Source organism: Eriocheir sinensis, chromosome 63 (genome assembly GCF_024679095.1).
Source record: "Eriocheir sinensis breed Jianghai 21 chromosome 63, ASM2467909v1, whole genome shotgun sequence".
NCBI lineage: Eukaryota > Metazoa > Arthropoda > Malacostraca > Decapoda > Varunidae > Eriocheir > Eriocheir sinensis.
In genome coordinates, this window is record NC_066571.1 from 4,421,137 (window position 1) to 4,445,739 (window position 24,603).

The 24,603-nt window shown below is 40.5% G+C and overlaps 1 protein-coding gene across 1 annotated transcript; it reads left to right on the forward strand.

The window, feature by feature from the left end:
* The first annotated feature begins 3,316 nt into the window (after positions 1–3,316).
* LOC126986887 (cytoplasmic phosphatidylinositol transfer protein 1-like) lies at positions 3,317–23,463 on the forward strand. Its single transcript, XM_050843362.1, has 9 exons — positions 3,317–3,569; positions 5,158–5,306; positions 6,689–6,777; positions 13,498–13,505; positions 14,543–14,614; positions 17,125–17,223; positions 17,462–17,617; positions 18,300–18,443; positions 18,712–23,463. Exons 1-9 carry the CDS (start codon positions 3,525–3,527, stop codon positions 18,892–18,894), a joined length of 945 nt encoding a protein of 314 aa, XP_050699319.1. The 5' UTR covers positions 3,317–3,524; the 3' UTR covers positions 18,895–23,463.
* The last annotated feature ends 1,140 nt before the right edge of the window (positions 23,464–24,603 follow it).

The following is a 24,603-nucleotide window of genomic DNA, read 5'->3' on the forward strand; positions in this document are numbered from 1 at the left end:
TACCAGAAGTAGCAGTTAGCATTACTTTTATACATTGTTACTTTAGAAAAGAGTTGCCGTTGTTGGTGTAGAAGCAATTATATATCCACCTTATATTTACGTTCGTGTAGAGGTTTGCAGTTTAATTTAAATGCCACTGCAGCACTAAAACTTCATTGGACAGTAACTCAAAGCTGAACCTTGATCTTATAAAATGCAGGATGATTTTATGGGACATTTTTTGGGAAAAAAGTGTCTTGTAAGCCGTAAAATATGGTAACCAAAACCCCTTCACTACCATTTACATTCTCTTCATACTTTCCTGGCTCTTATCAGAAACTTAAATACAATAATGACTCGATTAATGAGATACTTCTATACTTGTCCTTCAAGTCGCATGATTTAGTTTTTATATTAATTACGCATATGTATTGGGAGATTCTTTTCATTTGGGAAACCTGTCCCCAACTCTAAGGATTTAATTAGCTCTAAGCCAAGAGGTGGCCACAAACAGGCTACTCCCAAACCAATCTGTTCCCCGTCATCTGGCACTTTTCTTCCACCTGACGTCAATCTCCCTCATATCTCTACTCCATCCCTCCATTTCACTTTTGGTCTACTTCCTTTTTGGTTAGGTTAGAGAAGGCTAGGACAGGTTATTTTGTTTGTTGGACTAATTTAGGTTCTTCGTTTATTACCACAACACTCAACAACAACAACAAAATAGGAACTAATTACATTTGGCTGAATATCAGTTTTGTTGTTGTGGAATTTGTTTACTTTTGTAAATACTGAAGTGGGGGCTGGGGGGAGGAGGCGGTTTTATTACCTATGTACCTACAAGATATCATATTTTCTCTATCTTTTAATGCAGAGAGAGGAGTGGATGAACTCAATATAAGACTAGTAAGAATTAAAGGTAACATGCTGCAGAAGAAAGCAGCCTACAGGTGAATCTGTGCAGAGGAGAATGGATAGGGAAAGGAAAAAAAGGAAACATTTGAATAGGAAATGTAGGAGAATGAGAAATAACAGAGAAAATAGTGAAGAAGAAAGAATGGAGTATGAAAGAATATGAAAGAAATATAAGAGTAAGAAAAAGGAGATGAAGCAGTTGGTTAGAAAGGGGAGAGGGTGTGAAGACAAGGAAACCATTAGGGGATCTTCAAGACAAGAGGTGAGGAAGGAGGTTAGGAATGGTATAAGCTCCTGAGAGAAGTGAGAAAGAAAACAAATGTGGAGGAACAAAGGGTGAGTGGAGATGTAGTAAAGGAGGAGAAAAGGGTGAAAGCAATGCAAGATTTTTTTGGGGGACATTGGAGGTATAGATGAGCCAGAAAGACACTGAGGTAACATCACCTTAGGCAGGAAAATAGGGAAAGGGATGGATGAAGAGATTAGCTTAGAAAAGATTTAAAAGGTATATGAGTAAGCTGAAGAATGGTAAATCCCCAGGTATGGATGGTATCAAGAATGAATCTTATAAAGAGGGGGGCCAGGGAATGATTGGGGGAGTGCATGAGTTGTCCAAAAAAGCATATGGAAAAAGAAGAGTGCCAGCAACTTGGAATGAAAGCAGTGACCCCGATACACAAGGGAGGAAACAAGAGTAGGAGAATGAACTGGATAGAATGGAAGTAATACAAAACAATGCAGGTAGACTAGCCTTAGAAGCCAATAAGTATATGGTAGTGGAAGCAATCATGGGGGATATGGGATGGAGCTCCTACAGGGAAAGGATATAGCCAAGGCAGGGTTAAGGTAGTCAGGCTACAGAGAATAGATGAGAGTAAATGGCCAAGAAAGGTGTATGAATGGGACATGTATGGAAAGGGGATGAAAGACCCCCTTTTTTTTTTTCATAGAGGAAATGTGTGGGCAGGAGAACTGGGAGAGAGGTGTTCAGAGGGATGGAGGTGTGCAAAAGATTGATGATTGATTGAGTTTAGATATTTATAAACAACAAAGGAGAAGGGAAAAGATAAATAAATAGGCGTGTGGAAGATCTCTCTCACTCTCTCTCCTATGAAAGCGTGATTTTAAAATGAATAAATGATGCATATTGTAGTCTTTACTGCTTTACCACTTTTTACTTTGCTACAAACCATGCTACAAACAATTAATAGGGCAGAGAATTAAGGGAGTAAGCGCTAAAGTAATTAAAGTGTTCAGCGGTGGTCTCGAAAAACAGAGCTCAGGGCGGGGTGAAGCATAGTGTAAGTATATAATTTTGAAGAAGTACCGAGTGGGATCTAAGGGAAGCGATACAAAACGGAACAGCTCAAAAGAAGAAGAAGTAGAAGAGCCTTACGTCAAAACTGTGTTGCCAGATCTACCGAAATTTCAGAAGATTATTGCGAAAAAATTCAGTAGGTAGGTAAAAATTCGGCAGACGCACTCTAATATATATATATATATATATATATATATATATATATATATATATATATATATATATATATATATATATATATATATATATATATATATGCAGTGGTTCTTGTTTTAATGTTATATAGATAAAATTAAGTTAAAAAGCATTATATCAGTATTTTTTTTATAACTATTAGGTGAAAATTTGGAAAAGCAATATGCAAATTATTCATGAGAGTGATATATAAATTATTTTTGAGATTCATCAAAATTTCAGTAAATCTAATGAATAATTTGTATATTGCTTTTCTAAATTTTCACCTAATAGTTATAAAAAAATACTGATATAATGCTTTTTAACTTAATTTTGTCTGCATAACATATATAACAAGAACCACTACATATATATTAAAGTACGTCCGCAGAATTTTTTATCTACTACTGAATTTTCTTGCAATAATCTACTGAAATTTCCTCCGCATAAGTGTTCCTCGCGCAGTGCTGGGAAAAAAGGGCACAAATATCTGAATAAGTGAAGATAAGTGACTTTATTTCAGTTTAGAAAATTACGTAACACTGAAAAGGAAGGTGTGTGAATAAGAAGAAGGGAGGAACGAGAGGAGGAGGACCCAAGAAGCGATACAAAGCGTTACAGGTCAAAAGAAGAAAAAGAAGAAGAAGCGTCTGCCGAAGTTTTACCTGCTTACTGAATTTTCTCGCAATAATCTACTGAAATTTCCTCTGCATGATCTGGCACCACTGCGCACCGTTGACAGATTATCGTACTCAGTGCCTGCTATTTACCGGTTTCTGAGCCATAGCTATTGTAAAAACCACCAATAATTAACCATTTTAACGATAACTATATATGAAGGCAGTTATTGGGGTCGAGGAGGCAGTTTTTGGGTCTAAAATTGGTAAACATAGAAGGATGAGTACGACACTGGCAACGTTGACACTTGTACAGCAAGAGCAAGAGTCAGAGCGGCCGTCCCCGTGCTGAGGTAAACACGGCAGACCGCTGGGCCGCGCCACGCATGGTAATCATCACTGCCCAGCCCCCAGAGCCAGTGGAGGCGACGTGACAAGCGGTGCCAGGGGTGTGTGTGCTGCCAGGGGCCCAACAGGGTGTGTGTGTGTGAGCGAGCCCCTGCCGTCCTCCTGAAGACAAGATGCTGAAGGAGTACAGGATCTGCATGCCCATGACCGTGGACGAGGTAATTTTCACACTTGTTTTTCTTTTAGGTGTTGCCTATAGGCTTTCTTGAGGGGCCTCTTGGGCTACCCCAGTCCGTTTGTGGCGCAGGCGAATTTTATTTATAGTGGCTGCTGTGATGTACGACTCCTGCTTGGCCCATGCTGACCCCCCATGCTCCACTTGAACGAAGTCGCGGTTAAGATTCGTTTTATCAACGTGCCAGTATTTCATTACCTACCTTATGAAACATCACTAGCTTTCTCTTTTCTACAAACGTTCAACAATCATGGAAACACTTTCTAAATCAAATTCAAGGACTTTTTTTATTGTTGAAAATAGGGGATAATATTCATGAAAGCATAGCCTCCTCTGGTGGCGGCCGCGGTGATGGTCCAGCCAGTGTTGCGAGAAATACCTCCTCGCAGAAATAAGTCGTATATACATGTGGGGGGGTCCACCCTGGTTAGGAGGGGGGTCCACCCTGGTTAGGAGGGGGGTCGAGGGAGGCGAAGCCTCGTTAGAGGCTAGGTTATGTAAAGTTTGGTTGGAGTAGTTTGAATATGCTCCCCCACCCAAAACCCCCAATTTCTCAGAGGTCCCCCAAGTTGAACCTCTCTGCGAGCTAGTTTGTGGCTGTGGCGATGGGTCCTCAAATGGCATTGAAAAGTCAATCATTTAGTGATTTCTGGAGAAAAATACTATCTCCATGATAAACAGCATCAAAAAACACCCAGACTTAAAATGATCTTGTCCAAGTTTAAGCAACATTGAGAGCAAATCTTTACCGAAGTTGCTGAAGTTAGGGTTGACTGAAGATCCGGGCAGCATGTGGGTAATCTGCCACTCGGCGATGGTTTGAAAAATCACTGTGTATTGGTGGGACTCAAACTTAGGTCCATGGGCTAATAAATTTAAACTAATCTAACCTAATGTAACTTACCTAACGGGGGGCTTTGCCCCCTCAACCCCCTTAACAAGGGGGCTTTGCCCCCTTAACAGGAGGGTTTCGTCCCCCTTGACCACCCCTTCTATTTTCTGAAAGTCATTCGTTACTACGCTGCATTCAGGAACCGAAAAAAGCATCTATATTATTAGTATTAACTTCACAAGAGGTGGCTACTCCTTCAACATTAGCCCTTTTTTTTCAGTAGATGTACAGTTTTGCTGTGCAACCTTAGAATTGTAGTGGGGTGGACTTGAATAACTTTAATTACGTACATGTTTCTGGAAGCTATTAGTTACTGCACCACATTCAGAAAAATATGATACAATACCGTACACAAAGACAATATTAACCTCATGTGGGATGGCTACTCTTATTCCAATATTTGACAAATCGTTTGCCACAAGTATAGACTTTGTAAATACTGTAAAAAATTATTTATGCAAAAGTGAAGCCTCCTAATACTTTGATAAGTTTGATTGAGGAATAAGTTCTACTTTGCAGTATGCTACAGCACATGGCAGGATTCAGTTTCTCTTTAATAATGTGCATTTAATAGTCTTGTGAAATAATGAGTAGTGTGCTCAATAGAGAAGAAAAAAAATATAATTGCTAGTGTGGAGATAGGTGACTCAGTGCAGTAATCTCTTGTCCCAAATTCCAGTATCATATCGGTCAGCTGTACATGATTGCACGCCACAGCCTGGAGCAGAGCAGTGGTGGGGAGGGGGTGGAGGTGGTGGAAAACACAGCCCACACCGACCCTGTCCACGGCAAGGGCCAGTACACAGAGAAACGCATCCATCTTTCATCGTATGTATGGATGTAGCTGTGTTTCTTTTTGCTCTGGTGTGGCCAATAAAATATCCATTTTTCTATCTATTTATTGAGTGCTGATTTTGGTTGTTCAGGCTTTTTGATGTATGTAACGGGGTATAGGCCAAGGGCTAAATGTTTTTGAGAGAGAGAGAGAGAGAGAGAGAGAGAGATCAATTGTTTCTGGATAGATAAGGCATTATTCATATGTGTTGAGTTATTTTCAAGATGCATGAAGAATAAATTCACAATTGCCAGTTCAGTTCACTGGAAAATTCAATGTGTCACTGCATTATACTTTCATTAGTCTTTCTTCAGTAAATGAAGTTTTATTTATCATTGATGGAGCTGTCAATAGGATGTGCTAATACTGAGAATTATCTAAACAATAATTAGATGAGAATAATTGGCTATCATGCAGTATGTTATCACTTTCCAGTTATCTTTTATCTGTGTTTGAACTCATCTGTTTCATGGGCATATAAAAACTATGATTAAGGTGAAGATATTGATAAGATATGGTTCCACACATTCCATATCTGGCACCTATTAGTCCCAATATGTAAAGGATTTGTTTCATTATTAAAAAAGCTTAAGAAATTGACTTAAACTTTGCAGCATAACACTTAACATCAAACAGAGGAAGGAGTAGGACATTAGTAAGTGATTGCATAACCTACTGATATCCAAGTGAGAAACACTTCCACACATTCTGCTGAAAAATATTTTTTTGTTGCCCTTGAGCTGCCTCCCTGCTTGAAAAAAAAAAAAAAAAAAAGTCATGGTGTTGCTGACAAAAAACAAGATGGCAGTTAGCCAGTGTGTTCCTTGAGCAGATGCAGTGTAGGGTGAAGCTACTTATAGCACGTCATCATCATCGATATAAGCCATCACTAGGCCACTGTTAGACAAGGACCTTTCCCAGTGTTCTATATCTTTCTCTGTGATTTTATCATACTCTATCCTTTACTGGCTAATTTCATCCTCATCTGTCAACCCTGACTTCTACATCTTTGGGGTTGTCCACTCTGTTACTTTGGTTATCAATATTTTATCACTTCTACTCATGATACCACCTCCCCAAATCCACTTCTTTTTTAATCATTAGATTAGCTTCAACCTTTGCCTGCAAAGACACACCTTCATTCATAATGCTTTCCACTTATCTCTCCATGATGTATATGTTTCACATTCATTCCTTTGTTCACTTCTTGTTTTTTTTATCTTGATGTTTTGTGAGGCACTAAGTTTCTGAGCCATATTCCCTTATTGCACACCTTCCCCTTTAAGGAGTGTGATAGTTTGCTATTCTTGACATTGCTTTGTTTATCAAAAGCACTGGTGCCTTAGTTGGCTGTTAATCTGCTCTGTGTTTACAGAAAGCTGCCCACATGGATTCAAGCATATTGCCCCAGATTCATTTACCTCACGGAGCGAGCGTGGAATTACTACCCTTACACAGAAACAGGTCAGAAAAGTAACAGCCTGTTATCTTAGTGGAGAGCTTGTAGGTATCTTGTAAGTGTTTGCTAACGGAAGGAGTCTACCAGTGCACCAGGTTGGAGCCATGGTTTCCAGTAGCTGTGAGTTTGGTTTTTTATATATATATATATATATATATATATATATATATATATATATATATATATATATATATATATATATATATATATATATATATATATATATATATATATATATATATATATATATATATATATATATATATATATATATATATATATATATATATATATATATATATATATATATATATATATATATATATATATATATATATATATATATATATATATATATATATATATATATATATATATATATATATATATATATATATATATATATATATATATATATATATATATATATATGAGGAGTCACTGGTTGCGGGCCTGTTTGCAGATGACTCAGTGTTGTTGGCAGAGAATGAGGGGATGCTGCAGAGGATAGTGGATGAGTTTGACAGGGTGTGTAAGAGGAGAATGCTGAGAGTGAATGCTGGAAAGAGTAAAGTTATGGTATTTGAGAGGGTGAGAGAACAGGGCATTGATTTTGCAAAGCTGTACAGAGTTAGAGCAAAGGGTACAACGAAGTGTAGGATAAGGTTAGGGGAGGATAGAATGGAGGAGGTGACTGAGTTTAAATATTTAAGAACTTTTATGTAAGCATTGCAGTATGGAAGGTGAGGTGAGGGAAAGAGCAGTTATGAAAGGAAGTAGTGTGAGCATGGAGGTAAAGAGGGGAATAAGGAATAGTATTATCCTGCCAACTCTGTCATATTTGTCAGAGACGTGGACGTGGAATGTGGCACAGCAATCGAGAATATGTGCAGTGGAAATTAGTTATATAAGAGGTGCATATGATGTGTCAGGATGGGATGGAGAAAGTAATGAAAGTGTGTATGAGTAGTTTGGTATCGGTGTGACAGCGAAAGGAGTGGAGTGTGGAGTGGTGGAGTGGGTGCATTGAGGTGGTTTGGACACGTGATAAAAATGGGGGAGAATGAATTTGTGATGAGAGTGTATGAGGGAAGGATTAACCCGGTGGCAGCGGGGATCATGTTTCTTAATGGTCCCCCAAGCGAGAAAAATGAGAAAAAATCACCCCTCACACAAACTATTTCATAATATATATCAAAGCATTTGTGATCAGATTATGTATCATCTATTTTTTGGGGTTTAAATTATGGCACAAATTTGGCCCGTCGCTGCTACACGGTAAAGTCACAAATTTGGCCCGTCGCTGCTACCGGGTTAAGGAAGAGGGTGTCAGGGGAAGACCACCTGTGAAGTGGATTAATAGGGTGAGTGAGTATTGGAGCGAGAGAGTTGGAAGTAGCAGGATTGAATGTGCTGAGAGGGAGTGCCAGAACAGGGAGAGATGGAGACACTTCTGACGTGGCCACCCCCTGGAGGGGGGTGGCCAAGGGCTAAAAGAAAAACTGTTGCACAGGTTCAGTTAGTTAAAGAATTCTGAACTTAACTTTTGTTGTAACTGAATAAAACCAAAATTAATGAGAAGGAAGAATGTTAGGACAGATATCTTGCTCACACTAATGCTCATGAATTGACATAGATAAGATTATGGAACATGAAATGGTCTGCTTACATTCAGTCAGTTGATGTAGCATGTTGGCACTATGTGACTCATAAAGAACATAACACTTGCTGTGTTGCTACCAAGAATAGAGTTCTAAAAAACTTATCAAGTCCGTGGCTGCTTGTTTCTCATATTTGACTTACTTGCCACTGTTGCACAGAGTGGATTTTTAATACTTTTATAATTTCATTTGTACTAAATAGGAGATAATTGTGTTGTATCAGAAATGTACCCCAGATTTGGGTCTCATGTTAACCCTTTCAACATGAGGACGCGTATACTGTGTCCTTGTGTGCCCCGTACCATATCCGAGGACGCGCATACAGGTCATTCCATATCAAGTGGTCCAATGCTCCCCACCTCACCATCTCAGATTTTGATGAAATTTTGTACACAAGTTGGTACTTGGCCCAAACAGACCTGTGCAAAATTTCAGCTCTGTAGCTGCTATAGTTTCCAAGATACAGTACCCCTGTATTTGACCCCAAACACCGGAACCGGGACTGGCAGTTTCACGGAGGCGTTTTTAGGGGTCCTTTACTCAGTTGCTATATGCTTTGAGGTGCTGAAAATGACTAATCTGAGCTATTAGAGAGCATTAGACCCTATCAAAGTTGGTCACAAACAAAAAAAATGCAAAAAATGACCCATGTTCAATCAGTTATTTGACCATCACGCCAGTTTTTTATCCTCTTTTTTTATGGTCTCATCGGAAAGAGCATGTCAAATAGCCTTGGAGACCGAAATATCTTTTTTGAGACTGAGTTGCTTCTTGGTCAAATGCTAATTTGAATTTGCCCTAGTTTTGGCCTTTCGGAGCTTGGCTGGAACTTTTTGACGTGTAAAAAATGTGTACTCTCTCAGACAACATACATATATATACAGACAACATTATATATATATATATATATATATATATATATATATATATATATATATATATATATATATATATATATATATATATATATATATATATATATATATATATATATATATATATATATATATATATATATATATATATATATATATATATATATATATATATATATATATATATATATATATATATATATATATATATATATATATATATATATATATATATATATATATATATATATATATATATATATATATATATTCTCATTAATTTTTCAGATCTTATTCTCTGGTTTGGCATGTGATGAACAGACTGAATGCCTCAGATTGGATTCGTTAGGTTTAGTGATTTGCAGCATGGAGATTTTTAATAATTTCGGATTTAACACATTGTGATACTCCAATTTTATCTTTATGGTCTGGTATGTGTTTGCAGATCGCCGTCTGTGATTTATAATAGTATTTAATCTCAAATTTGCTTCATCAGATGCAGCCTTTGAATAAAAAAATGCACTGGTCGTTAGTGTAATCTTGGAAACCATAGCTTTTTTGTGTATGTGTATCTTTTCATTGATTATGTATCTGTGGGACTTTTTATTTATAGAAAAGAAAGACAACATAAATACAAACACATACGTTAATGGGGTATATTCAGAGTTACCAGCCAGCGGATGTCACCACCAACTACCCAACTACAGTCAAACCTTGGTTTACGAGTTTAATTTGTTCCGGAATATTACTCGCACACCAAAACACTCGTAAACCAAAACGAATTTCCCCATTGAAATTAATGTAAATCGCATTAGTGCGTCCCATATGTCAAAAAAAAATTATTTAAAAATCATTTTACATGTTATTTTTTAACAGGATTAAAGTTATTTTGCTTTACTTTTTTTTAGGGATGATAAATAATATGAAACACAAATCAATGTGTTATGGTTATTACGGAGATTCCCGCAACCGCTAGCTATGCTCGAGGGGTAGGCTTCGCCCCGGGGTTTAGCAGCTGCAGTTTCCCTATTCTCGAGGCAGCGGAACTACATTCGACCACCAACGTGAAGCTAACTCGACACATCGTCCGAGATGGAGGGTGAATGTTAGTCAGTCACTTCCAGGAGGGTATACAAAATGCCGAGGCTCACCCCCTGTTCCTGTTGTGAGCATAGTATCCACTGCTCCTGTTTTCTTCTTTGCTGTACTATCCCTTTTAACCATCTTTCTGGGGGACATTTTAAAAGCACAAAAAACTCTCACTGTAGTGTTGAAAACATGGCACGAGCGCATGGATGCTATTTCTACGAGTTTACAACGCAGACTGAGAGTTGAGCCGTCATCTTGCGGTCAAGAATGACCCTAGACCGAGCAAGAATTAACCCCAAATCTTGCGAAATTCTTGCGTTTCTTGTTCTGGTGTGTCAAATTTTAAAGAATTCCCCCCAATTCTTGGCAAGAATCTGGGGTCCTGCGCAAGCTGCGGTGGGGCTGGGTAGAGCTCCTGTTTTGCTGGCCACACCTTCGTAGGCCTATGGCGATGACCATTTCCTGAGCTTCCTATGGGTAAGCCTGCCAGGTGGGGGTGGACATAGAGTTCACGAGGTTACTTTTGTGTTACTGTTGTACCACAGACCATTTTAAAGCATCACTGTATGATAAGTAAGAACTTCCCGGTATGGAAACATCATCGTCGTTAGAAACAAGAAATTGAAACGATGCCATTTGTCAATATTTGTAGGACGTCTTAAGAAACTCCATCGCATGCAATGATGTTAAGTAGCTACTGCAATACACCTAATGAACTGTAGATCTCGTAACTGTGACTAAATTAACGCGTGTTGTCTTTGATGAGTGACAAAGTGAGAAACAGTGTTGGTTCATCCAGTCACATGGACTAGATAAAGTGCTCCGGCGGATTACGGGATGGAGGTGAAAAACAGTCTCAAGAATGGGGGGGTCATTCAAGAAGGCCATATATTGCCAGATGACACTGTAGGGTTGCAAACTTGCCACCCTTTCCTCAAAATACAGAATGCCGTTTGTTTCATATTTGCCTGTCTGAATGGTTAAGAAGATAAAATTCAGTGTCTTAAAAATGTAATAAGTGCATTTTTCGGTGAACCACAAAATCAGACTATAAAATTATGTTTGTCAAGGTCGTCCTGAAGTATGTGTAAAATACGCATTGTAACATCTCTTCCCCCTTCCTCTTGACTTCACCAGCAGCGGGCAGCGGCTGTCAGTCATGGCAGGCCAGAGAAATTTTAGGGTTGCCATCCGTTCCTTAAAATATGGATTCGTTCTGTATTGGAGGATGGGATGTTGCGTTCCTTATTTATTTTAGATCAAGGTGGCCGCCCTGACTGAGGCTCTCTTCCCATTGTTTTCTGCTCTGAGCACTCTCATCTTGCAGTGAAAAAAGGGAACCCACGCTAACGTCTTCGACTTGTACAAAGAGACACGCCAGTCCTCGTTGAAAGACCAACTTGTTCAGCTAGGCTGACGTAAGCCGATAGAGTCGGTCTATCAGCATCCTCCCCTCCCCTTCATGAGCCATCACTTAGAGGACGTACGCGCTTGAGCATGAGGGCTTCCATATAGCCCGTGTCCCCACCCGGGGGGTGGCGACAAAAAAGGAACAAACAGGATGCTCGTATACCAAGTCACTGCTTGTAAACCAAGGCATTTTGTGTGGGATTTTTTTGCTTGTAAATCAAAACACTCGTAAACTAAGGGACTCGTAAACTGAGGTTTGACTGTATAAATGTCTTTTTGCCCAAGAAGCTTGAACTTTTATTTCAGTTATTGTCAATTATCATTGTTTCTCTGGGACTTGTAACAATTACACTTCACTATAATAAGTGATACTATTGTTGATAAAAAAGTAGTTGATCATTCTCATTCTTTTATTTATTGGTAAATGAGAGAAATTATATGACCGTTGGAAGTTTCTCCTCATTAAAAATCTTGCTTGCATGAAAGCCCTGCAAAATGAAGCAGAATTGGACTTTTTAAAAATTCCATTTATATTACAATATTTGCTGAGTACCTGCTTTGTGTGTATCAGTCTCGCCCTCGATGAAATTAATCAAGACCCATTTTAAGGTGTCAAGCAACTTGGCAGAAGCACCCCAACGTTAGGACAGCCAGGTGTTTGATTCTCCGTGAGGTCACTGGCTTCCGCTTCCAGCCTGTTACACTCTGCCCTCAACTGACTGCTGGTTGTTGTGTGGGGTGGACCAAGACCTTGGGTGGATGCCTGCCGGTACTAAGATGGTGGGCAGGTCAAAGGTGATGACGTTTAAGGCCAGGAGTTGAGGGCGGAGTGTATCACTATGGGAGCGGAAGCCAGTGTTCCCCACAGAGATCAAACAATGGATGCTGCAGTTTCTGTTGAGTTGTGAAACACCTTAATGTTTTTGATAAATTTCATTGAAGGCGAGACTGATACACCCAAAGCAGACACTCAGCAAATATTGTAATATAAAAATAATTTTTTAAAGAGTCCAATTCTGCTTGATTTTGCAGGGTTTTCATGCAAGAAAGATTTTTAATGAGGAGAAGCTTTCAATAGCAATTTATTTTCTCTCGTTTACCAATAAGCAGAACAACGAGAATGATTAACTTTATTTTTACCAACAATAGTATCATTTATTGTATTGAAGTGTAATTATTAAAAGTCCCATAGAAACACAGGTAATTTACAATAATTGAAAGAACAGTTCTAGCTTCTTGGGCACAAAGACATAGTTGGTAGTGACATCTGGTAAGGTTGAATATACCCCATTACTGAAGCCTCTCTGCTTTGCAAACCAGTGTCAGTGCAATTATCAAAGGCTTTTACGGTTACTTAAATATTGGGTTGATTGTAACTGCAGTCTAACTATTCTTCCAGTTAGTGATGTACATACAACATCTTTAAGTCACATTGTGCCCAAGTATTAAGGGGGTTTTATAGGGACAAAAGCATGTATATTAGGTTTTATGTTTTGTAAAGGATATATAATTTTCAGGTCAAGTTGGGGACTCAAAATAATTTTTCTTTAATATTTCTTTAATATCTGTGGCCTGAGTTGGTCACCACATACATTGTTTTACACATAATCTCGTATTACAGCTCAAACTTATTTAATCCACGCTTAACGCTAATTTTTGTTCTTTTGCATGTGACATGCTGTGGCGACAGAATATACAGTAAGTATAACGCTTTCTGCTGTAGTGAAGCTTTGCTGGTTTTAGAGAGTTTTGTCTCCAATTGTGATTCACACATTACACAGCAATTTCACACTTTGCACTGTTATTTAGCATGTCATTCATTAATTCCCTGCACTGTCAGACAACTTAGCAACATATCCTCAGACTGAGAACTGAGGGTTACAAAAATTAGATGTATTTTCATCATCAATATTTGCATTTTTTCTCTCTTTTACTAATTTCATTTTCTGTAACACATAGATACTACATATGAAAGAAATCGCTGATGACTTTAAGGTCTAAGTGAATGAATATCTGTATTTATAGTTGTGGACAAAGACACTGGTCCACCTTCCTCTAACCTTGACTCTGTAGCCTCTTTCTGCCTGGCAAGTCATGTGAGGCAGGAAAATAGTGGAGGGAGAGAAAGTAAGGGAGGGGAGTGGGGGATGAAATGGTGTTGAAGGAGAATGACTTACCACATGAAACAAGGCTAATGAGTTACAGTGAGTTTAGAGTTAGGTTGATTATTGTATTTTGTCTGCAACTGTATCTCCCAGAATTATTAAAGTATATATATATATTTTTTTTTTTCTTCAAGTAAACAATTTTTTAATGTAGGATTTATTTTGACTGGTTCTACACTACCTGAATGTCTTTTGTTATGTTTAAGTTTCCCTGATTCACTGGAAATCTAAGCCTCACTCTACAGTAAAAGTTCCTTAATCTGAATACCATCAAACCTGAATATGTTTAGAATTCGGATTTTTTAGACGATTGTATGGTAGCTAAAATGGCCATCAGTAGGCATTCAAAGGCAGTGAGTAATATCAGATTACAATTTCTTCCCTTCAAGAATTCAGAGTATTGGTATATATTTTTGGACCAATGGAATTTAGATGAATGATCTTTTACTGCTTTATTTTATTTTTTTATTCAGCACCTGAACAGTAAGTTTCATTAGTGAAGGGCACAAACACACCGATCCTAGCTAGTTACATACACACAAAATCATTCCATAACTTTGTTCTTTGCAGTGCTCAGTCATCCCGAGGTTTTCCATCAAAATCCGCACCCGCTATGAAAACAACAACGGCTCATCGGAAAATGTAAGTACACTAGTTTATGCAGGCCAGTTCAGTCCAGTCAGTTCAGGTCAATTCCACAGTCCAACAGAGTGTCATTAGGAGCACCAAAACCAAATTGTATACTCCATCATGGTCCTTTTGTTTTTCTACTTGATATCCAATACTAAATAGGTTTTGTGTTGTTTCCTCATATTTCTCATCTGTATTAACGCCATACAACACAGTGTCATTGTGAGCACCCAAATCAAACTGTAACTTTTTCTATGCAAATGACCTGTTTTTGCTACTCAACATCCTATACTATACACTATCGTGACTATCCTATGGGGAGGCGGTGGCCGAGTGGTCAGCGTGCGGGTGTGGTGAGCCTGTGGACCTAGGATCGAGTCCCACCAAAAGACGATTTTTCAAGCCTTTGCCGAATGGTGGAAGATTACCCACATGCTGCCCAGATCTGCAATCAACCCTAACTTCAGCGACTTTATTTAACCCTTTCATTGCTAAACGCTAGCAGCAATCGGTAGCGCATTTGCTGGTGGTGCTAAACGCTCGCTGCGAGTTCCAGCCACACTCAAATCTCCGACATATGAGAGTGTTCCAACACTATTTCTCACAAAACAGGATTGCCAATTGAGTGGGTTCTCCACTAAATTTGGTGGAAAATCATATCAGTCTAGCGCGGAAAATCTATGGACGAGTAACTGGTGGATGTTCTTGTCCAATATAGCTGCATTTTTGCATAGTTTCACTTATCACCTGACTGATTCTTTGACCAAATAGTTGTAAATTTTGCAGTTGGCAATACTATCTTGCCAGTACCTCATGGAGAGATGTCCTGCCTCAATATGGCTGACCATCGCTAACGCACTGATGTAAGTGTTCACAGGCAACACCCCCCTGAACGTGCATGTACATTTGCAGGAGAGGCATACATAACCAAATCCTATAGATCTTGGCCTCCTCTTTCCAATGGTGTTTTTGTTTTTTAGCTGTGATGAATAGTTTTTGAGATGCAGAGGTTAAAAGAGACTCCCCTCCCCCCGCTGGGCTGCCAGAGTGTGCCTGAGGGGATAGTCGCTTCCTTGCCATGCGCAGTGATAGGGTTAAGGGGAGCACCGGGGGTCAGTATGGGCCAAGCAAAAAGTCATATACCACGGCAGCCACTATAAATAATATTCACCTGCGTCACTAATGGGTCCCTCAAGAGAGCCTACCAGCCCTACCAAATGTCTTACCTTCTGTGTTAACATCAAATAACACGGTGTCATTGTGAACCCCCAAATGAAACTATTCTTCATAATGGCCTGTTTTTATTCTACTCATCACCTGATTCTAGAGATTTTCTGTGTGGTGTCTTGTTATTTTTTACCTTCTATATTGACACCAAACAACACAGCATAATTGCATGAGCCCCGAACCAAACTGTGTTCTCCATAATGGCCTGTTTTTATTCTACTCATCATCTGATACTAAAGAGATTTTCCATGTTGGTTCCTCATATTTCTTACCTATATTAACACCAAGCAACACAGTGTCATTGTGAGCCCCAAACCAAACTGTGTTCTCCATAATGGCCTGCTTTTTCTACTCAAAATCTGATACTAAAGAGATTTTCCGTGTGGTTTCCTCATGTTTCTTACCTTCTGTTTCAACACCCCACAACACAGTGTAATTGTCAGCACTTAAACCAAACTGTATATCCCATAATGGCTCAGGTTTTCTACTCAGTGTCCAATACTAAAGAGATTTTCCTCATGTTTCTTACCTTTTGTTTTAACACCCCACAACACAGTGTAATTGTCAGCACTCAAACCAAACTGTATTTCCCATAATGGCTCAGGTTTTCTACTCAATGTCCAATACTAAAGAGATTTCCTGTGTGGTTTCCTTTTGTTTCTCACTATTTTCAACACAAAGCAATGCAGTGTCATGGTGAGCCTCCAAATCAAACTGTATTCTTCGTAATGGCCTGGTTTTATTCTACTCAATATCCGATACCAAAGAGATTTTTTCGTGTGGTTTCCTCATGTTCCTTACTTTCTATATTCACATCAAACACTGTACAAGGAATTTTTGTAGTAGTTTGGGTTTGGTTAGGGAGCTTACACACTTACTATAGTAGTGTAGTTTCCTGATGAGAGTAGTAATAGGAATGGTGCATAGAAATTGGCAAACACACACTACTTTGATTTGATAATTATTGTGAGTTCTGACCGTGTTGTATTTCTTCTTTCGGCTTGTCCACGTTGAGGGTCGTCACAGTGAATCAACTCTACCTCTATCAGCTACCTCTCCCTCTGTCACTCCAACCTTCTGTATATCCTCCTCTCTGACATCCATGATCCTCCTTGGTCTTCCTCTTTTTAGCAGCTCCATCCTCAGTATCCTCCTCATAACATAATCTACCTCTCTCTTCTCTCAGTCTTGCCTCTTGCCTTGTCTCCGAACTGTCGTACATGTGCCATCTCTGTGATGTATTTATTTCTGATCATGTCCCTCCTTGTTACTCCAAGTGTGGTGTTGTGTTTCAGTGTCTGGAGATGAAGGAGGAGGAGCTTCAGCAGAGGATTGTTGACAGGGTGGACATTCTCACCGACCCCGTGGATGAAAAGCATTATAAGGAGGATGAGGTGAGGATCAACACTGTATAGAAACTCTGGAAAAAGCAGTAGTTGTAGTAATAGCAATAGCATTTGATTATTATTATTAGTAGTGGTATTAAGAGTGTTCCTGAGATCCACGACAGGTCATCAAGAGAAAATATAAAGACCGATATAAATACATGTATGGAAATGAGAACTAATGTTTGGGTTAAGGAATGAAAGGAATAATGATTACTTTGTCTTTACCTTTGTTCCTCTTCTCCAGGACCCGTCTTTGTTCAGGTCCAAGAAGACTGGCCGGGGTCCCCTCGAGAAAGGTTGGGACAAGTGTTGTGATGTGATTATGTGCTCATACAAGCTGGTTGACGTGTCTTTCCAAGTGTTTGGACTACAGACTAAAGTGGAGGAGTTTGTGCACCGTGTAAGTAGAAGGAACATTACACTACCCTCTAGTTAACAGGGGGATACCAAGTTGTTTTATCTTTATGTATTATTAGAATCAAGCTACTCAATAAAATACAAGCAATAGTTTGGCTGGAGTGACAGAGGTAGAGTTGTTCAATTATGAAACATGTTGATACTTTTAATTACTTCAAAATAGTTCTGTATCAAATCATACCATGAGTGGCATCAAATAAAAACAAAAACAGTTATATTAGAAAAATGGTCTGAAGGTTTGTACTCCTCAATTAATCTGATGTTTGTTGAATAGAAGGTTTACTGTACTTGTGTTTTATGTGCTGACTGGACTTTATCATCAGTTTTCCTTTGAGATGGAATTCCTGCAACGGTGAAAGATACTTGATGCAGACCTGGAATTGGGAGATATTTGATGGAGGCCTGGAAGTGTATTTCATTAACCCAGTAGCAGCAGGGATCATGTTTCTTAATGGTCCCTCTAAGCAAGAAAAATGAGAAAATATCATCCCTCACACAAACCATTTCATAATACATATCAAAGCATTTATGATCAGATTATGTATCATCTATTTTGGGGGGGTTGAATCATGGCACAAATTTGGCCTGTCGCTGCTACACAGTAAAGCCACACATTTGGCCTGTCGCTGCTACCGGGTTAAGCTGGGCATTGTCTTCCTCCTCAGGCCATCCGGAACATCTTGCTGCTGGGCCATCGTCAAGCCTTTGCCTGGATTGATGAGTGGTATGGGATGACCCTGGAGGACGTGAGGGACTATGAGACTGGGATGCAGGAGAAGACCAATGAGAAGGTCCGGCTAGCTCAAAAGGTCAGCTAAGAATTATTTAATGCTTCCATCAGTATATCATCAGAAGGCTTTAATTAGTTACAAGTTTTGTGTACTGCTGTTGGTAGATCAGATATCAGTTGAGTATTTGTAATTCACTCATACTGTAAGATTTCTTAACCTCATGCACACTTCTTCCTCTGATTCATTTATTGACTCCCCAAGCCACATATCAGAATACAGCTGAATGCTTCAATATTATTATACTGCCCCCGAAGATAGAGACTAAATACATGCAATTCACCACCAGAAAGAGGATGAGGGCAACAGGTCACCCGGGTCTCAGGAAGGGAAGGAAGGGGAGGAGGAGGAGGGTCAAGATCTCCAAGAGTCAAGAAACCAAAGTAAGAAGAATTCCATATCTTCTCAAGGCAGTGAATCCAGCCAGTCCCAGAAAAGTGGATACCTCGCCTCCTGGTTCAAGTGGTCCTAGTTATAATCAGTGAGACCAACTCTTATTGCACAGTATACATATGTAATGTAATATATGCATTATTTTTATAATCAGATTTTGAATTTAGCCATTTGTATTTGCCCAAGAATTCTTAAGATGAGAGTAATATAGTAATATAAGTGGCTCAGATCATATTTATTTATTTAACTTAAAACCAGAGGAAGTTTTACTATCCATACTGTTTGTTTTAACACTACAGCTTGATTTTATTGAATAACGTTAAGGTTTTAAGTTGAGATATTAAATATTAGGGATCTTTGCTGTACTGTATTCTAAAAGTCAGTTCATGGCAAACTTGGAGGCAGTAAGAGCTGCAAGATTGATTGTGTGGCCTCATGAACCTGGGAGCCTGAATGCTGTGTGAATGGATCTGTGGGCCATATTATCACTGGGTTGTTTACTTAACAAATAGCTTTACTTGTTGTGAGACTGGACTTTATTATTTTCTTGAGTGCTGGAAATGGTCTTGAAGATGAACTATGTCTCTTACCTTAGATTTCAGCCAACAGTGGACAGTATGTATAAAAACTAAGACTTTATGCAAACAAGAACTCTTGAAGCAAAATAACACAGGGTTGCTTATGACCAGTTTATTGTGGTGTTATTAGGGAAGCAATCATAAACAAACAGGGTCATCTATTGCCTTTGTATGACTGGTTCTTCCCTAGGCATGTATAGGTTCATTTTGTCTTCATGAAGGTGTCAGGCAGTAACTGATTTCATGGTGCTAGTGGTTAATGAGTCGTTCACTAACAACCTTGCATCAACTCTTCCATCTAGTAAGGAAGAGGTTTGTATCCTTTGTGCTACTCACCTAAGACTTGGATCTCATCATACCATAAATGCAATGCAACATATGTGCTAGTGTGTAATAATGACCCCACTGAATACCTGGCAGGGAATGTGTGGGGAAAAATAAGACTATGCCAATTTTGATGTTAAATGGTTTGCTTATGTGATTATGTGTTTAGATTAGGTGGATGTTGATTGCTGAGATTAATTGGTGTCGTGCAAATATGCATGTTGAATGTAAGTGTGAAAATGTCCATAACTTGTTCTGTGGAGAGAAAAATAGAATCACCAACCACCTACCTTGCCTGGTTAATCTCAGTTAAGTTCATCGAAACTTCCACACAAACTGAAAGTGGTGCCTACTAATATATGCAGAGAAAATTCTGCCTTAAATGATTCTGGGGGTAACACATGTTTCTCTGTCTCTGTCTGCCTCTGTCTTTCTTTTTGTCTGTCTCTTTCTGTCTGTCTTTCTTTCTCTGTCTGTGTCTATGTCTTTCTCTCCATCTGTCTGTCTGTCTCTCTGTCTCTCTCTCTCTCTCTCTCTCTTTTTTATTTAAACTGACAATTTGTAGTACACAACATATTTGTTATTGTCGACGACACTTTATGCGATCGTTCGTAACGAGAAGCATATGTTTCACTGTGCACTTTTCAGGGCTTAAAATGTCACTTTTTCTTGAGCATTGTTTCAAAAGCCCTTTACACTTGTTCACTGTGTATTTAGCATCACTAGTAGTGTGGTGCATGTTTTTCACCACCTGTGAGCAGCCACTTTTACCTGCTGGGTGGACATTTCCCTCACTGTTGGCCCTGCCGCCGTGAACGTGTTCCACAGGCGGGACACCCTGGAGGTGAAGGTCCTCTGGTGCTGGCTGGCGCGTGACCTTGGCACTCCGACCTGCTCGTGGCTGGAGAGTACTGTTCACGTATCTCTCAGAGCCTCTCGCGGGGGAAGCCTCAGCCTCGCCAGGTGTGGTACTCCTTGTACCTGGGCCTTGTGGAACACCACCAGCGCAACGACGTCCCAGCGGTGCTCCAGAGTGTCTAGATGTATAATATCCTGAGGGGGCGGCTGGGGGTTGTTCTCCTGTAACAGTCACTGCACCCGTCGCTCCACCTTGTCCAGTCTCTGCAGGTGTGTGGCAGCGCCGGACATCCAGGTCAGAGCCCCGTACTCCAGGTAGGATCTTACCTGGGCCTTGTAAAGGAGCATAATTCCTCGCTTGTCGAGGAAATTATCCACTCTACGAAGGGCAGAGACACGTAGGGTGGCTTGGTGGGCGACGTGTTTCAGGTGGCGGTCGAAGCGCAGCTCTCGGTCCAAGTCCACTCCGAGGATCCTGACGTAATCCTGGAGCGGGAGGGTGACGGAGCCAAATATCACCCAGGTCTCTTTTAAGGGAGGGCCAGTCAGCTCTGTCCCACAGCCAGATGGTGTGGGAAGTGGCCTCATCCCGCGCCACGCCCACGTCTGCTCGGGTCAGGATGGCGTGGTGGTCAGAGCTGCCAACCGGCCCAAGCTGTTGGCACATGACCCTGCCCTCTCCCAGGTCCGAGATAACGGGGTCCAGCGTCCCGCCTCGCTCATGGGTTGGGAAGGTGACATGATCTGTCAGACCCTGCACCGTCAGGAGATTCTCGTAGGCGGCTCCCTCCATGTGCTGGTTTAAGTCGCCCACGATTAGGACGTGCCTGCAGCGATGGCGAGTCAGCAGGTCATCCATTTGCTCCGTCAGAAAATCCAGGGGGGCAGGCCCTTGCCTTGGGGGGCGGTACATGGCACACAGGAGGAGGGCAGTGCCATCTGCCAGAATTACTTTGAGAAACACCGCCTCTGTCGTGGGTGGTGTCTCTACTTCAAGTCTCTGGGCCTGCACTCCTTCCTTGAGGCACACTGCCACACCGCCGCCTTGTCTTCCCTGCTGGTCTCTCCTGATCCAGTGGGTGTAGCCTGGAATCCTGCCAAAGGATAACTCCACCTCACTGTTGGCAATTTGTGGGTGATTCTGCTCCAACTCAGAGGTTTCGATCTGTTCAAAGAGACATAGAGTTTTTGCTATTGCGACTTTTTGATTCAGGAGAAGCTTTTTCTCCTCCCTGTATCTTGTTATGATTAGTTTCTGCCTCTGAGTCTCTTGCTGGAGCTGAACAAGATGCCTTGCGAGCTCCTCCTTGCTGGAGGAAGCGATGAGATGCTGTACGATGTTTTCTGGCTCTTCCACCTGCACGTCTTGTTCGCCTTGTTCGTCTACCAAGCAGACTGCCAGGAAATCCACTGGTGGCAAGGCGCCCCGCAAGCAGCTGGCCACCAAGGCCGCTCGCAAGTCGGCCCTGGCCACTGGAGGAGTCAAGAAGCCTCATCGCTACAGGCCCGGGACCGTGGCCCTTTGTGAGATCCTCCGCTACCAGAAGAGCACTGAGCTGCTCATCAGGAAGCTGCCCTTCCAGCGTCTGGTGCGCGAGATCGCCCAGGATTTCAAGACCGATCTCCGCTTCCAGTCCTCTGCCGTCATGGCTCTGCAGGAAGCCTCCGAGGCCTACCTCGTCGGTCTCTTCGAGGACACCAACCTCTGCACCATCCACGCCAAGCATGTCACCATCATGCCAAAGGACATCCAGCTGGCCTGTCGCATTCGCGGGGAGCGTGCCTAAGCGCGTTGCCTGTCTGAGTACAATCTGCTCTCTCTGTCTCTCTCTCTCCTCTCTCTCCTCTCTCTCTCTCTCTCTCCTCTCTCTCTCTCTCTCTCTCTCTCTCTCTCTCTCTCTCTCTCTCTCTCTCATACACAGGTGTTTCACATGATTAATAATTATCATTGTCATTTTAATGATTTTTCCCATACATATATGTATTTTTGTACAGATGATTCCACCATATGGAGGAAAGCTTATATTTTAGCTCAAACAAAGAGTCTTTTCTCTGATTAAGAATAAGTGGATTGTTGTATAATGCACATATATAGTTATTTTTATAAAGACAGGGACTTGGGAGTATTCAGTGCATCTTTTTAGTAATTGTGCTTTATGTAGTGAATTTCTGGACTTTGTATCTAACAGGAAGGTTACAATCAAATTAAAGTGTGTGTACTCATGTTTTTATGATACAGAGCCATATTACATATTGCTGACTGTGCTTGTTAGTAGTAGTCTATGGACTGGCTTAGGATTAGGAAGTGTGATTGTATGTTTTTAACCTTCTGCCTCCCTGGCCAGCCTGCTATTGGTAACATATCATTTTGACACTCTGGTTCTCAACTCATTGCAATCCAGAAATCAACATCCAGTAAATATAACAATAAAGACAATTTCCTTTTTCAGTAATAATGGAAAATACATAGTAGACATTTTGGTTTGAAAGGTGTTTCTGACAAGTGGAATTTTGAGGAATCCAATTAGACCGCTAACATTTTGCATTGAAACATTTTTACACACACAGTTTTGAGGTTAAGGAAGAACAATTAACATTTTGGAGTGAAACATGAATAATTCACATCCTAATTCATATCCTAAACATTAATGATGGACCAGCAGCTGAGCACCCCTGGTCTACGTAGCTGGCAGATGGGACATGTTCGGTGGGTATTCCAGCTGTGTGAAAAGTTTTGTCTTTTACTGATGTTTATGTTAATTTATAGTGGATGGCTGTTATGTGGAAACTTTAGGTGTTATATTTGTTTCAGGAAGTGTATTCTGTTTGGGAGATCAATGCAGTTCACAAATTTAAGTTATTAACACTCATTAAATGGTTGTCAAATGTGATGTGTCACTCTTTCCTCAGAACTGCTTCTGTAGTGCAGCGACTTCCCTGATGGGCGAGCCTCCCCTAACTCACTCTGTGAGTAGGGATACCTCTTTGGCCGACTGGTTAAGGAGTGGCTCTCCCGTCTCGCTGGTCACGGGTTCGATCCCTGGCACCAGCAAAACCTTTCCTTGTCCGGATTAATTTTTCTCGTGCGTTTCGTTACACGCAGTGGTCGTTTGGGAGTGTAGTAAAGCGTTTCACTGGTGGCAAAGTGGTGGCATCCTCTCCTGTGAATCTGTTGTGTCACCCTGAGTGGGTGTGTAGTGCAGCGACTTCCCTGATGGGCGAGCCTCCCCTAACTCACTGCGAGTGGGGTACCTCTTTGGCTGACTGGTTAAGGAGTGGCTCCCGTTTCGCTGGTCGCAGGTTGATCTCCGGCGCTGGGAAAACCTTTACATTCCTTGTCTGGATTAATTTCTTGTGTGTTTCGTTACACGCAGTGGTCGTGTGGGAGTGTAGTAAAGAAAAATTCTGGCGTAATTTGTGTAAAAATGAGGGTTTCAAAGGATTTCTGGAATGTAAATCATTCTGAAGCCTCCATCCCCTTGGTGCTGCTTTTGATTACATTCTATATATATTTTAATATTTGATGTAAGGCTGATTGGCTGCATGTTTGTGAGTGCTGTTGCCTCTGAACTTGAGACCGCCAGCAGCAAAAAAGAAGAAAAAAAAAAAGGGTCCATGAAAAACAATTACAGAGGAACACACTTAAAACTAAAGCTGCGGCCACCAAGAAAAATAAAAACGCGTGCGCGGGGGTCCGTAATAAGAAAAAGGTGACATGGCAGGAGAGACAGGTACAGGTGTGCCGTTGTGAAGGCTGACCATTGAACCGTTTTACATTGTTTGAGGGTTTGGAATGTAGATACCTCCCTTATTTGTTATTTATTATATTCTTTTCAATAATAAGATCTAAATCATTATCCCTGTACCTACCTTGTTATACAGTTTATGTGCTGGAAATGCAGATAGCTCCCTCTTTACTTTCTTATCTGTATCAGCTTTTCTTCAATTATACTCCTTATTATAATCTTTTGACATATTATTATCCCGTATAAACTCTTTGCTATAGGGACTCAAGCAGGGCGGTGCTT

Coding starts and splice junctions, on each gene's coding strand:
- LOC126986887 (XM_050843362.1), top strand. CDS start 3,525: ATGCTGAAGGAGTACAGGATCTGCATGCCCATGACCGTGGACGAG. Junction 5,307..6,688: donor AAACGCATCCATCTTTCATC/GTATGTATGGAT, acceptor CTGTGTTTACAG/AAAGCTGCCCACATGGATTC. Junction 18,444..18,711: donor AGGTCCGGCTAGCTCAAAAG/GTCAGCTAAGAA, acceptor ATTCACCACCAG/AAAGAGGATGAGGGCAACAG.